Genomic DNA, 13,657 nt, shown 5'->3' on the forward strand with positions numbered 1-13,657 from the left:
TATACTATTTTTAAATAAAACAACTAAAACCTAGTTTTAAAATTTTTTCATACTACAGAAATTTAAAAGTAATCCTCAATATTTAAGGTGAGGTTTGGTACTAAAAACATTTTTCTGAGTTTAATATATACTCAAAAAATCCACAGGAAAAATGTAGCTCCAGGTGACTTTAAAATTTGGGAAGGTTTTCAACTTATTCTTATCTCAACATTTTTATCTTTTTCCAGTAACATTAGACAATCATCAACAAATATTTCATTTCTTCATAGGTGGCAAAATTTGCATATCATTCCTCTAATACTTGAAAGTTCTTTTAAGTATAAGCAATAGCACCCTAAAAGCTATGGAATATTATTGTTACTAACTTCCAGAAATAAAGGATAAAGATCTAAACACTAAAACATTTCTTTTGTTAAACCCTGCACAAAGACAGATTCTGTCACAATCCTCTTTTAATTTTTTTCCCTGGCAATGCATTAAGCCTATTCAGATGTGTTTTCTAAAATCAAACAGATCAAGGTATTTAAAAATGTATTTTGTAAACAATATATTTTAATTTTGTAGTAAGTAGCAAAATAAATATATTGAGCATGTTGATTTAAAAAGATGCTTTATGCAAAAATAATAAAAACATATATTAAATGATATATATCAGGTTAATTCATTCTATAGGTATGTCCTCAGAATTCATAAGTAAAAACAAAAATGACTGGTTAAAAGAATGATGATAAAATTTTACATTTAAATTCTACCTCAAATACAAATGAAAACTAAATCCAGGAATAAGAGATTTGAGAACATATATGTCTATAAATGCATGCATATAAATGATATATACAAGGGGCAAATTTACCAATTAAGACACAAAGTCCAATATAGTGTAAACTTTAATATGTAAATTAGATGTCATTTCATCACCTATTTATCAATGACACTGGTCTTAACTTTATATATTAAAATATTAAAAAGCTTAAAAAACATCATTGCAATATAGATACAATGTGAGAAAATACATATTTGTGGCTTTATACACAATCAAATTCAACCCATTTATATATTGTTTTTTTCTCAAAAAAATAAATGGCACTTTGCATGCAACAAAATATACAAGACTGGGAGAGTCTGGGTATGATTCAATTTGAGAGTAAAAATGGAAAAAACAAAAACAGATCATCTTCTGAAGCCTAACAATTAAATGGCAGAAGTGGAATGTACAACAGGACTGAGACTTAATACATTTGGTGCAGATTAAGGCAACATGAATAAGGAAAGGAGCTATTTCAAATACAAAACTATATACATGTATATGTATATACATGTAAATATATATATTTACAAATGAAATCTACTGCAATTGAAAATCTTCTGTAATTGTATCACAAACTTCAACAAACACACAATGAAAGAAAGGAGAAAAAAAAAGATCCTTTAGGAATTTTAAACATCAGCCCTGCCCCTGGGCTGCTTCTCTGTTGATGGTTTCCTAAATGACTTCTGCCACTCTGAATCACGCCTCAGTAGTCAGATGAGTTTTCCAGACTTCATTACGCCATCGTGTAACCATAGCTTCCACAGTGTAATGCCACAAGCAGCCTGTCCTTAAGGATTTCCTTACTTGGGTATTCAGGTAACTTGAGCATGTTGATGCTTAAAAAGAAAAAAAACAAAACAAAACAAAACCCACACCTCTATTAAATATGAAATTTCAGATTTTTTTTTTGGCACTGAAAACAGTACTAGATAATTAACATGAAACTGTCCTTTCAAATTTGCATTCAAATTGGAAAACCCTGAAGATGTATTTATGAAGGAAACAAAGCTTCACTGCTGTATTGCAGTACCCCTTAGCATTCAGATGGATTGTAGGAGAGTAAGTTCTTTTTGATTTAAAATGAAAAGCAACAGAACTTAGTTTGAAGAATCTCTGCAAATTAACTGTCCTAGTGACCCTTGGTGAGTAAATGTATTCCGTCATATCAGGGAGTGGTTCATCCCAACGCTCCTCCCACCATAACTGTAGAGATGCATACTTGTTGGGGATCAAAACAGAACCTGTGAATTCACTGATGAAGGAAATTCCCTTTACCAACACAAGGCAGCACCTTCTCTGCAGTTTAGTTTTAGAGAGTTGCCCAGTGTGTGGAGACGCAAGATTTGAACACATCTTCCTTGTTTGGAAGGCTGGCTCTCTATTCTCTATTGCCCAGAGCCTCTCAATTCTTTCAAAAAGTCTGAATAAAGTACATAATTCAGTGACCATATTTTTCTTTCAATTTATTAACACAAATCACACCTCTTTATATTAAAAAAATTAATTTAAAAAATTACAAAATGAAAGTTGCCCCTTTTTTGGAACCAAACCATTAATTTCACTGGTATAGAAAGAGAACTCTCAACGTGGAAAATCCGTTTACTAATTCAGAATTGCATCTACTCTGAAATTTACAATCTTGGAGAACTGCCCAGGACACTGAGAGGTTCAGCAACTTGCCCAGGGTCACACAGCCAGTGTCAGGGTCCTAAACTCAAGTCTTCAAATTTCCAAGGATGACTGTCAGCTGAAGGCATCTCACAACAAAAGATGAATACATTTAAATAAATATAATAATTCATATGTATATAGTGCTTGAAGTTTTGCAAGGCGCTCCGAGGCTGTTTAACATACCATGTACTTGATGTTGGTAGCAGATTTGGAGTGTAGGGCACAGCAGCTATTGTAAAATTTTGCAATCCACTTCCACCCATTATATTAGCAAAACCACCATGTGGGACCCTGGAACTAAAAAAAAAAGTATGTTATTAAGGAATAATTTTAGGAGAAACTTTTAAAATCTACATTATACAATGTTTTTTCAATATTACTCTCTCTCTTATTTATCTCAGGAAAAAGTGATGAAGGCCACCACTATGTTGAGTGGAACAGATCCCCTGTGGAAAAACTTACAGGATGATACACAAAAGAATCAACAGCGAGGCACCTAGGATACCTGGATAAGTTAGGGTGTGTATTAACAGAGAGAGAACATTCAAATCGACAAGACCCCAAATCCTTTTGAGTATACTCCACTATATATGGACGAGACCTGTTTTATACTTGATCCACAGGTCCTATGTGGGGAGCAGTAATTCCCTTTTATAAGAATCATGAGGGAAACTGGAGGCTTTACTGCACACTTCCTTCTGAGTGTTTCGTGCTGTTTTTCAACTCTGAAAGTCAAATACAGTACCAAAGCAAAAATGATCAGTACAATCTCTTATCAAATAAAATGCTCTGCCATGGAAAAAGTATGGATGGATACACAGCATAAACTCTGGAAGGTACAAACAACTGATTCAATTCCACCTAACAATTATTGGCTTTTTGTTTTCTGAACTCACCAAGATTTCCATTTTAAAAGCCCACATGCAATTGTGCAAAAATGCCCAGAGGTATTTACTTATCAAAAAACTTACATGAAAGAGCTTCAAAAAGCAAGGAAGATGGAGAGGACAGAATCACTCTTTGAATGTTAGTTGTATTGCCTCAAAAAGTAGCTATGTGTAGAAGGGGAATAATAAAGAGCACTTAAGGACTAAAAATAAAATGATCAACTCAGAGGACTAATAAATAATGGCTTCAAGAAAATTAAAAATTCATCATATAAATGGGGAAGATCTGAATTTCTCAGAATATTTAACTTCAATAAATGTAATACAACTGTTTCTACTCCACTATTTTAGGTTAACTAAAAATAGTAAAATATTGTATTTTAAAAGGAACATTTATTCCACTTGTTTAATCATGATTAATGAGAAATATTTGTTACTAGTTCCATTTAAGTAATTTTATGGTACACAGTGGAAGAATTTAATTTTTTAAAGTTGCACTGAAGGCATACTCTATCTAGAGCATAAAGAAACTGACATTTCAATACAACTAAGATTTCGTTGGTGTTTGAATTCCCTTTACCAGCATATATCACAACCTTTCCACACATTCTCAGTCTGTGTGATTGTTATCTGTTTGTTCCTACGATGCTATATGGAGAATTCATAGAATTCTTTTGGAAACCTTTTCTTTTAAAAACATAACCAGACTACCTTGATGTATACTTGTCATGAGCAATAAGTTATTAGTTATATCACCACACATCTTTCCATATTCAAAATTACTGGTAATTATGATCCTTTCGAGATCATGTTCTATGATTGATGGCTGTATAATAAAACACTGCCAACAGAATATCAGTGTTAGAAACGGGTTTTTTGGCAGCCAGCAGTTGAATACCACTGAAGGTACTGAACAAATCCTCTTCTATTCAATTCTGTGTCAAGTTAGGTCCATTTATAATACTTGTCCAAGACAAGGGATTGATGGACTAACTTATCAGGCTGCCTATTCAGATGCATGTCAAAAATCTAGACAACGGGGGCAGCTAGGTGGCGCAGTGGATAGAGCACCAGCCCTGAAGTCAGGAGGACCTCAGTTCAAATCTGACCTCAGACCAATCACTTGACACTACCTGTGTGACCCTGGGCAAGTCACTTAACCCCAATTGCATAAAAAGGAAAAAAAAGAAAAATCTAGACAATGTCTTCTTTATTCCCTTTCTTTTTTCATTATGGATAGTAAGATCCATAATTCAATACTATGGATTTCAATGAAGAGCCTTTGTGGCACTCCAAAATTATGCAATTATTACAACGTAGGTGGCATAGTGGGTACAGTGCCAGGCCTGGAGTCAGGAGACACGAGTTCAAATCCAGCCGCAGATGCTTACTAGCTATACGACACTAGGCAAGTCACTTAACCCAGCCTTCCAAACAAGGAACACTTAACCCTTAAGTCTCAGTTTCCTCATCTATAAAATGAGCTGGAGAAGGAAAATGGCAAATCACTCCAGTATCTTTGCCAAGAGAACCCCAATGGGGTCACAAAGAGTCAGACACAACTAAAAACCAACTGAAGAACAACAAAAATGTGTGAATAGTAGCATTTGGAGAATCTTTTTTTGTCAATAAAGAATTCTTTTTGTTTGGAGTCTTCTCAGGATATCTTCTAAGACAAAAATGAATATTCTGTTTTATATCTTGTTTGATAACAGTAATCAGAAGACTACTGATATAGTTATCTCCATGTTTAAAACTGTTAGTATTCCACAATGTTAAAATATACATAGGAAACCCCTAGTTCAAAGAAAAAAATGCATTTTGCTCTAGAATCATATGAATAAGAGCTAGAAGGGCCCTTAGATATCATCTACTGCAATCTTACAGGTGAGGAAAACTGAAGCCCAGAGAAGTGAAATGACCTGCCCAAGGTCACAAGGTAGGACATATTTAAACATAGGTTTTCTAATTTCAAACTTAGCACTCTTTAATTAAGTCAAATGTGTTTTTAAATCACTATACAAAATATATGGTAGGTTCTTATATTTTCAAACCTTTCGGTCCATCTTGTGGCTGTAAAAATGTACCCTGCTACAGAAAATCTTCTATAAAAGTCTGCCTTCTCCCATGTTTTTATCAAGAATACCTCAGTGCCTTCAGAGACCTTTCCTTCTTTTTTTAAGCAATGGGGTTAAGTGACTTGCCCAGGGTCACACAGCTAGTAAGTGTTATGTGTCTGAGGTTGGATTTGAACTCAGGTTCTCCTGAATCCAGAGCCAGTGCTCTATCCACTGTGCCACCCAGCTGCCCCTTAGAGACCTTTCTCTTAAAACTGCATTATAGGTCCATGTAAGAAACAACATATTACCAGTGATGATTTGCATGCAAGAAGTGGTGCAAAACATATATCCAGGGCACATAAATGGGTCAGAAATATATGGAAAGAAAGGAATAATAGGTGAACAAGTACTCACAAAAAGTTAAAAGACCTAGAATAAGAACTGCAGTGCATTAAGTGGAGCATGTTCAGGGAATTTATAGGAAGACATGGATACAAATCTCACAGGCATGAATGTCAGGCCTATATATGTATATATATATGTGTATATATATATACACAAACACACACACACATATATCTATACATATTGTACATATATAAAACCAAATCAATGAGATCACAGTTCCACTGAAGTCTTGAGAAAGCAGATAAATGTGTATTTGTTAATAAATTATTACTTGCTTTTCCCCTCGCCCTCAATAGGAGACCCAACAATGATCATCTCCATACATTTACAAATGCCTCTTTCAGCTTTTTTAAAAACTGTTCCCTGAGTGCCTATATCAGTAGAGGAAAACTAATCATACACCCTAGACTCCACTCTTCCCTATAAAACTTCTGGCTGCCTTCTGCATTTCTTTCTAGACAACTGTCTTACTATGGAGTAAGTTGGGTGTCCTATATTAAAGAACTGGAGGGGTCACAGGATCTAGCATGATCTGAGTGCCAGGGCAAGAAAGGCCCTATCTTGATCATCTATCCCCTTATTACTACTCCTGTGAACCTGAAAACCAATGTATTCAAGGACTACACCCCATATATCCTGCTTTCTTCAGAGATTTAGGTGGATCCTTATATAGTAGGAAAAAATGATCCTGATGTAATTGCCACCACCCACTTCCTTTACTTTACTCCATCTCTCCTCCAAGATGTTTGAAGCCAAGTACTTTCCTTAGTACTAGGAAAAGTCTTATTGGTCTTACTGGTTGTTTTGTTTCTTCCAGTGAAATTTCTAAGACCCTGAAAAGTACCTAAAATGAACTAGGACCCCTGTGCAGTTAGGAAGATAGAAGATGGCATTGTCAATTGAGGAAGCAGCTAGTAGACCAAATCTGGCTGAAATATAACATATGAAAGGGAAATAATATGAAATAAAACAGGCAAGAATGAGACTGTGTAGGCCTATACCAGACTGAGTTTCTGTATGATGATAGGGGCAATGGGGAGCCACTGGTTATTTTTGAGGAATGAAATATATGATCAGATCTTCAAAGAAAGATTAATTTGGCAGATATGTGAAAAATAAGTGAATAATTGGAGAGACTGAATAAAGAGAGAATAATAAGAAGGCTGCTGCAATAAAGCAGGCAAGAGATGATAAAGGTATATAATAAAATAGTGCTTGTATAAGTGGAGAGGAAAGGATAAAACAATAAATACTATGGAAAAACAATCAACAAGATGTGGCAAATGACTGCCTTTGGGAGCCAGTGTCACGAGAGGGAAAAATCAAAGATAATATCAGCGTTCCAAACCTGAGTATCTAGAGTCCACAAAGAAACAAACAAGTTTTAGGATGTGGGTTTGGGGCAGGGGGTTGGGGGAATATGAATAGTTCTGTTTTGGACATGTAAAATGCTGATGTATGGCAAATCACTGAAAATGTGAGACAAATCCAAGGAGAGATTAAGACTATCTATGAATACCTAATAGGCGTCTGGATAGAGATCATCAACCCACAGGGGCTGAAGAGATCACCAAGGGAAAGAGTACCAAGGAGGAGTAAAGGGCTCAGGACAGAGCCCTGAGGAATGGCTATATTTAAGGCCAAAAAAAAAAAAAAAAAAAAAAGGTAGGATAAACTAACAAAGATGACTAAAATAAAAGTCATTAAAAAGGTAGGAAGAAACCAAAAAGCAAAAGAGCAGTATCACAGACGCTAAGGAAGAAGAGAACAGCCAAGAGAAGGGGGTAAGTGACAGCATCAAAAGTTATAATAGAAAGGTCATGAAAAATGAGGACTGAAGAAAGTTACTGCATTGAGAATAATGTCAATAAAGTATTAGGGTTACCAGTCAGATGAACTGATGCATAGTGAAGTGAGCAGAACCAGGAGAACATTGTACACAATAACAGTAATACTGTTCAATAAAGAACTGTGAATGACTTAGTTATTCTCAACAATATCATGATCCAACACAATCCCAAAGGATTAATGATGAAGCTTACTATCCACTTCAAGAAAAAGCACTGATGAATACAGACAGAAGAATGCTATTTTTCACTTTCTTTCATTTTTTCTTTTAGTTGAGTCTTGTACAAAAGGACTAATATAGAAATGTTTTACATAACTGCACATGTATAACCTATATCTGACTGTTTACCATCTCAGGGAGGTGGGAAAGGAGGGAAGGAAAGGAGAGAGAGAATTTGGAACTCAAAATTTTAAATAAAAAAATTTTTTTAATTGTTTTTACATATAATTGAGAAAAAATAAAATAACAGTCTTCAAAAAACTGAAAGGTGATCAGGTGGAATATTCAAATTGCCATAAGGAAAACTGGATTAATATTAAAGACATGGTATTTTTAAATACTAATTTAAATAGTTGGAGACCAATAGTTACATTTTTAATATTCAATAACAACAAATTCAACTAACACTTATTAAGCACCTATAATGGGTACTCAAAACACGCTGCTGTGTTAAATAAAAAATTTAGGTAATACATGGGTCCAAGAGGTGCAAAGTTCTAGAAAATTCCAGTTAAGTTCTGTTCTAAGGTAGGGGTGGGTAGAAGATCAATAATAAGTCAAGAATATATCCAGAATAGAGGTAACATTTGAGTTGAGCTTTAAATGGTAAGTTGGAATTTAACAGATGGAGGGGGAGGAAAACATTCCAGATTTAGGGAATATCAAAGAGGTAGCAAAGTATGGAGCTGTTTAAAAAAAAAAAAAGTATGGCAAAAGTGAATAATCCATCTTGGCTAGAATTCTGAATACCTGAAAAGGCCTAACACTCTTTTTCTAGCTTTTCTAGAAAAGCATAGTATTGGCTAAGCAACAGAATTTGAACTTGAGCCTGGTTCACAATAGGTAATACATGGCTTTTCCAAATACACATGTATTTTTTAAAAAAATTAAATGGCAACTAAAATTATTTTGTTTATAATTCTTAGTACGGTTATGGAGAAGTTTGGCAATCAACAAGCATTTACAAAATACCTACTATAAGCATTGTGTTGGGTGCTGGGAATACAAAGATAAAAATGAAACTAGCATCAAAGTACATGAAGAGCTTCCACTCCAAAGTGGGTATTCTTTCTGTTAACATAAAACAACAATATAGCAAGGCTATAAATATAAGTAATATTGTTTAGTTTATCAAACTATGAAATTTCCCAACATAAAATACGCTTGTTGATAGCCTTGTTTATCTGTGCTGTTTATCTTTGTGTAATACATAAAAATGATGGAAAAGAGGTGAGTATATCAGATATTCAAGAGTACTGAATATAACAACAACATTTATATAGAGCCTACTATATACCAAGCACTGTGCTAAATGCTATATAAATATCATCTCATTTGATCTTCAAAACAATCTGAGAAAAGATGCTATTATTACTCCCATTTTACAGATTAAGAAACTGAGGCAAGCAGGCTAAAGTGACTAACTCAGGGTCACACAGTTACTAAGTGTTTGAAGCCATATTTGAACTCAATTCTTCCTGACTCCAGGCCTGGTGCTCTATCTTTGGTGAACCCTTGCTGCCCCACTCAAACCAACTCTTCTTGTGTCATTTATCCCTAATTTGTTACAACTTTAATATAAACAAAATTCTTTCCAAAATCAAATACATAATTAAAAAATAATTCTTACCTGCCAGTAACAAATTGCAACAGAAGCACTCTTTCTTCTTGAGTTATGCTTTCCACAACTTCCCAGAACCACTAACAGAAGAAAAGATATTTCATCCATATTTCATGTAATAGAAAATATGCATGAAAAGGGATTTTTATATTATTCTCATGTGGTATTTCTATAAGAAGAATTTGGGAAATATTTTGCTCTGATTAATCAGTATAGATTTTGATCTAATAATGCTGAAAAGCTTATAGAAATAAAATGCAAAATTCAGTTTCACTCCAATCACTTAAAAGAGATTTTACCTGAACAACTGGATCATCTCTTTCATAGCCACTGGTATATTCTGTATTTTTTATCCAATCACTCACATCAATTTCTGGCATACCAGAAAGCAGTAACTCCTTGAAGGAGGGCAAAAAAAAAAAAAAAAAAACCTGATTAATCTTAAGGAGAAAAAAAGATTACATTTAAATAATAAGTTTATTTTTAGCAATTTATTGTATGTAAAACTGAAATTCTTAATGGCTTTTAGGAGATCAACAATACAACTTCAATTTGGACAAAATATTTTATGCATATCAAATATTTAATAGGTTGCTATATATTTTTGTCATTTCACTAAAATATACAAAGACAGTATATATGACAATCTGAGTAATATTAGCATATTGGATTATAATTTGTTTCCTTCATAGTTTCATAATAGATTACTCTTAAACCTAAAATAGGGAACTATTCTAAAAATGAATGAGATAGAAACCTAAATAATTCTGGTTGAGTCAACAGATTCCAACCATCTGGGAGAAAAGGAGGTATCTAGTGAATATAGAGAAAAATTTAATTATCTCTGAACTCTTGGTAGTATTTCTTTAGAAAGTAGTAAACAAAAAAGAAACAGGAATCCTAAGATTTTAAATTTCAGATCAGAGATTTAGATTTAGAGGGATTTCAGAGGTCATCTTAATACAATTCTCTCATTATACAGAAATTGAGACACAGTGAGATTAAAGTAACATGACTAAGGTCACATATGCATTAAGTAGCTGAACTAGAGATTTAAAACCTGATTCTCTGACTCCAAATTGAGTCTTCTTTCCCAGGACACTGAAAATTTTGTTATATCTGTGTAACCACATGCTCCCAGTTCAGCACTGTTATTTACTTACAATTCAGTTTAGACTGTAACAAAAAAACACCACTTGTGATATTCGAGAATTTCACTTGGGATGTATTTTATGTTGACTTCTCTTAAACTGTTTCATTCCCAACACTTTTTCTTACTTTTAACAAAAACTAAGAGGCAGATTCTCCAGACTATAGTTCAGTGAGTGCTATATTTAGAAACTTGATTGCCCTAGAGGGCCAATACCTATTTCTGAAACACATAGTCTTCTACATATTCCAGAGGACAGAGAAAAAGAAAGAAGTTCCTCTTCTTTCATTAAAAGATATATGGGCAGCTAGGTGGTACAGTGATATAGAGCATCAGCCCAGAAGTCAGAAGGATCCGAGTTCAAATCTGGCTTCAGACACTTGACACTTATTAGCTTTGTGACCCTGGGCAAGTCACTTAACCCCAATTGCTTCACCCCCCCCCCAAAAAAAAGGTACATACAGCTTTAAACGTTAGTCCTTTCCCCACAAACTGAATCATCTGAATGGGACCTTGACTTTTATTAAAACCCACTGTCTACTTTTTTTTAGCTATCGAGCAAGTTCAGTTGCTTCAACAGTTTACTGATTCACACATAAGGAGGCTGAGAGAAAAGAATTGATGCTATGGTGATTTTTTTTTTTTTTGGTGTGATAAGAAAGCTACTGCATTTGACACTGTCACCAGAGACTTATACAGGGACATCATTAACTGTGCTGAAACTTTTCTTTTGGCTATCGATGCCAAGTAGTTATGATGCCAGAAAAGACTGGTAGTAGCTTCAAATTCTGTGGAAGCACACCACCCTGTTTCTTATTTTAGAAATAGTAACAAGTCATTTGAAAACTATCTTAGTCTGAAGACCATGGGCTAAACTGAAAGAGAAGGGAAATCTTATCTTTCTTTGACAATCAATTCCAAAATAATGTCAAGCTACCTTCTCTCTGATTAGTCCAGGAAGGACTCTTCTCTTGAAGTAATTAGGAAGGTGACTGGACAGGGGCAAAGGAGCCTAAAATGACCTACCTAAGAGTAGCAACTTTTTTCTCCAGTACCTAAAGAGATTAAGGCAATAACTACCTCAGAGAATAATCTATTTCAGCAGTGTCAAACTCAAAAAGAACCTGGAGACAACTAATTTGTGTGTAAGGATCACCATTGGGCCCATGTTAACTTGGTTTTAAAATGTAATATTATCTACGTTTTATTGTATTTTTTATTTATTTTGTTAAATATTTCCCAATTACATTTTAATTTGGTACTGGCTACACTCACAAGTACTGCTGGCAGCATCAAGGCATGGTATTTGACACTTCTGGTCTATTTGATTACTACAATGGATGGAAGTTAGGGTAGTAATGACCAAATGAAAAGAAGAATCCTTGGAGAGAAAGAAAGAAAGAGAGAGAGAGAGAGAGAGCTCAAAGAGAAGGGATTAAATGGGTTTTAGAAAATAGAATCTCTAAGAGTATGCTGAAAGTTAAGTGATTATTTTTGTTTAATGAAGCAAATTGCTACTGAACTGTTACCTAAATTCTAGACCTTTAATCTTGACTATGAAATATATTTTGCTAAATAATACCATAAACTTGGACTTTAAAATCACTTAAATTGGAGAGATATCCAAGGGTAAGAGGAAACTGTCAGTCTGGACATTTCTAAACTTAAAAAAAAAAAAAAAGCTTAGATTTAGAATAATCTAAAATTAATAAAAATCATTTCTGGAAGGCATGTGCCCATATTGCAGAGCATATTTTTTCTTCAACAGATAATATTTTGCCTTCTATTATATTATTATAAAATTAAGTTAACTCATTCTAAAAAAAATTGATCTCTAAAAGCCTGATATGAAAGAACGGTTTATATTATGTATAAACAATGGGATATATACATTAATAAGGTGATGAGAAAGTATACTTGTGGGAAGTTTATATTTGGAGGAATGGTGTTACAGTAGATAAAGTGGGCATGGTACCTAACTTCACAGAGTTAATGATCTACATGCCTTGGAAGAAAAGGAAAGAAAAATTGAGGAGTAAGGCAGGATCACATAATGAGAAGGAATCTCAGAGGCCAAAGAGTCAATTGTACCTCTATGTCTTGGCTGACAAGTGGTTATTCAGTCTTTTTTCTAAGCACCTCTAGTAAGGGGGAATCTACCAAAGTAGTACATTCCATTTTTGGATAGCTCTAAGTGTTAGAAAGATTTTCTTTCCATTAAGGGTAAATTTGACACTCTGATCCATCAATTGTTCCTAATTCTGCCAAATGAGGCCAAGCAGAATCAGACTTTTCTAGACTAAACGTCTCCAGTTCCTTCAACTGATCATCATATGGCCAAGATTATTCGTCATTCTAGCTATCCTTTGGGTACCTTTTTAAGGTTATCAACATCCTTACTAAAATGTAGTACCCAAAATTAAACATAATACTCCAGACCAAGGCAGAATACAAAGTTATTATTGCCTCCCTAGGCCTGGATCCACCATCTTATTTAAGGCAACCCAAGAGTACGCTACATTTTTAGCAATTATACCATACCGGGGACCAATATTAAACCTGAAATTCACTTAGACTCCTAGGTACATCTTAAGCCGCTATGCAGCCAAAACTCCTATCTCATGTACCTATAAAGTTGATTTTTTTAACCTAGTGTGATTTTATATTTATGTATATTAAATTTCACTACTCTAATTTTGTAATCTACCAATTGTTGAAAAAAAGGAAGAAGAGGGCAGGTAGGTGGCACAGTAGATAAAGCTCCAGCCTTGGAGTCAGGAGGATCTGAGTTCAAATCCAGCCTCAGACATTTGACACTTAACTAGCTGTGTGACCTTGGGCAAGTCATTTAACCCCAACTGCCTCACCAAAAAATAAAATATAATATAATATAATATAATAAAAGAAGTAAAAGAAAGGAAGAATCTAAGCAGTTTTTAAACACATGCATACTATCCGAACCTCCTTGAATGATTAGAGGA

At 34.2% G+C, this 13,657-nt stretch overlaps 1 protein-coding gene across 3 annotated transcripts in view; it reads right to left on the minus strand.

The window, feature by feature from the left end:
• Positions 1-671: 671 nt before the first annotated feature.
• The window catches only part of HACE1 (HECT domain and ankyrin repeat containing E3 ubiquitin protein ligase 1), an 88,301-nt gene continuing 75,315 nt past the window's right edge, over positions 672-13,657 (minus strand). For 2 of the 3 annotated variants that reach the window (XM_027856267.1, XM_027856257.1), the window contains exons 21-24: positions 9,826-9,924; positions 9,536-9,606; positions 2,666-2,779; positions 672-1,647 (exon numbers count right to left, since the gene is read on the minus strand). In XM_027856267.1, the coding sequence (XP_027712068.1) occupies positions 1,545-1,647; positions 2,666-2,779; positions 9,536-9,606; positions 9,826-9,924 (387 nt within the window). In that variant the 3' untranslated portion in view covers positions 672-1,544. The remainder of the gene's footprint in view (positions 1,648-2,665; positions 2,780-9,535; positions 9,607-9,825; positions 9,925-13,657) is intronic. The other variant, XM_027856278.1, reaches the window with a different exon arrangement.

The sequence above is a fragment of the Vombatus ursinus genome, unplaced genomic scaffold (genome assembly GCF_900497805.2).
Source record: "Vombatus ursinus unplaced genomic scaffold, bare-nosed wombat genome assembly UNPS02000582.1, whole genome shotgun sequence".
Taxonomy (NCBI): Eukaryota; Metazoa; Chordata; class Mammalia; order Diprotodontia; family Vombatidae; genus Vombatus; species Vombatus ursinus.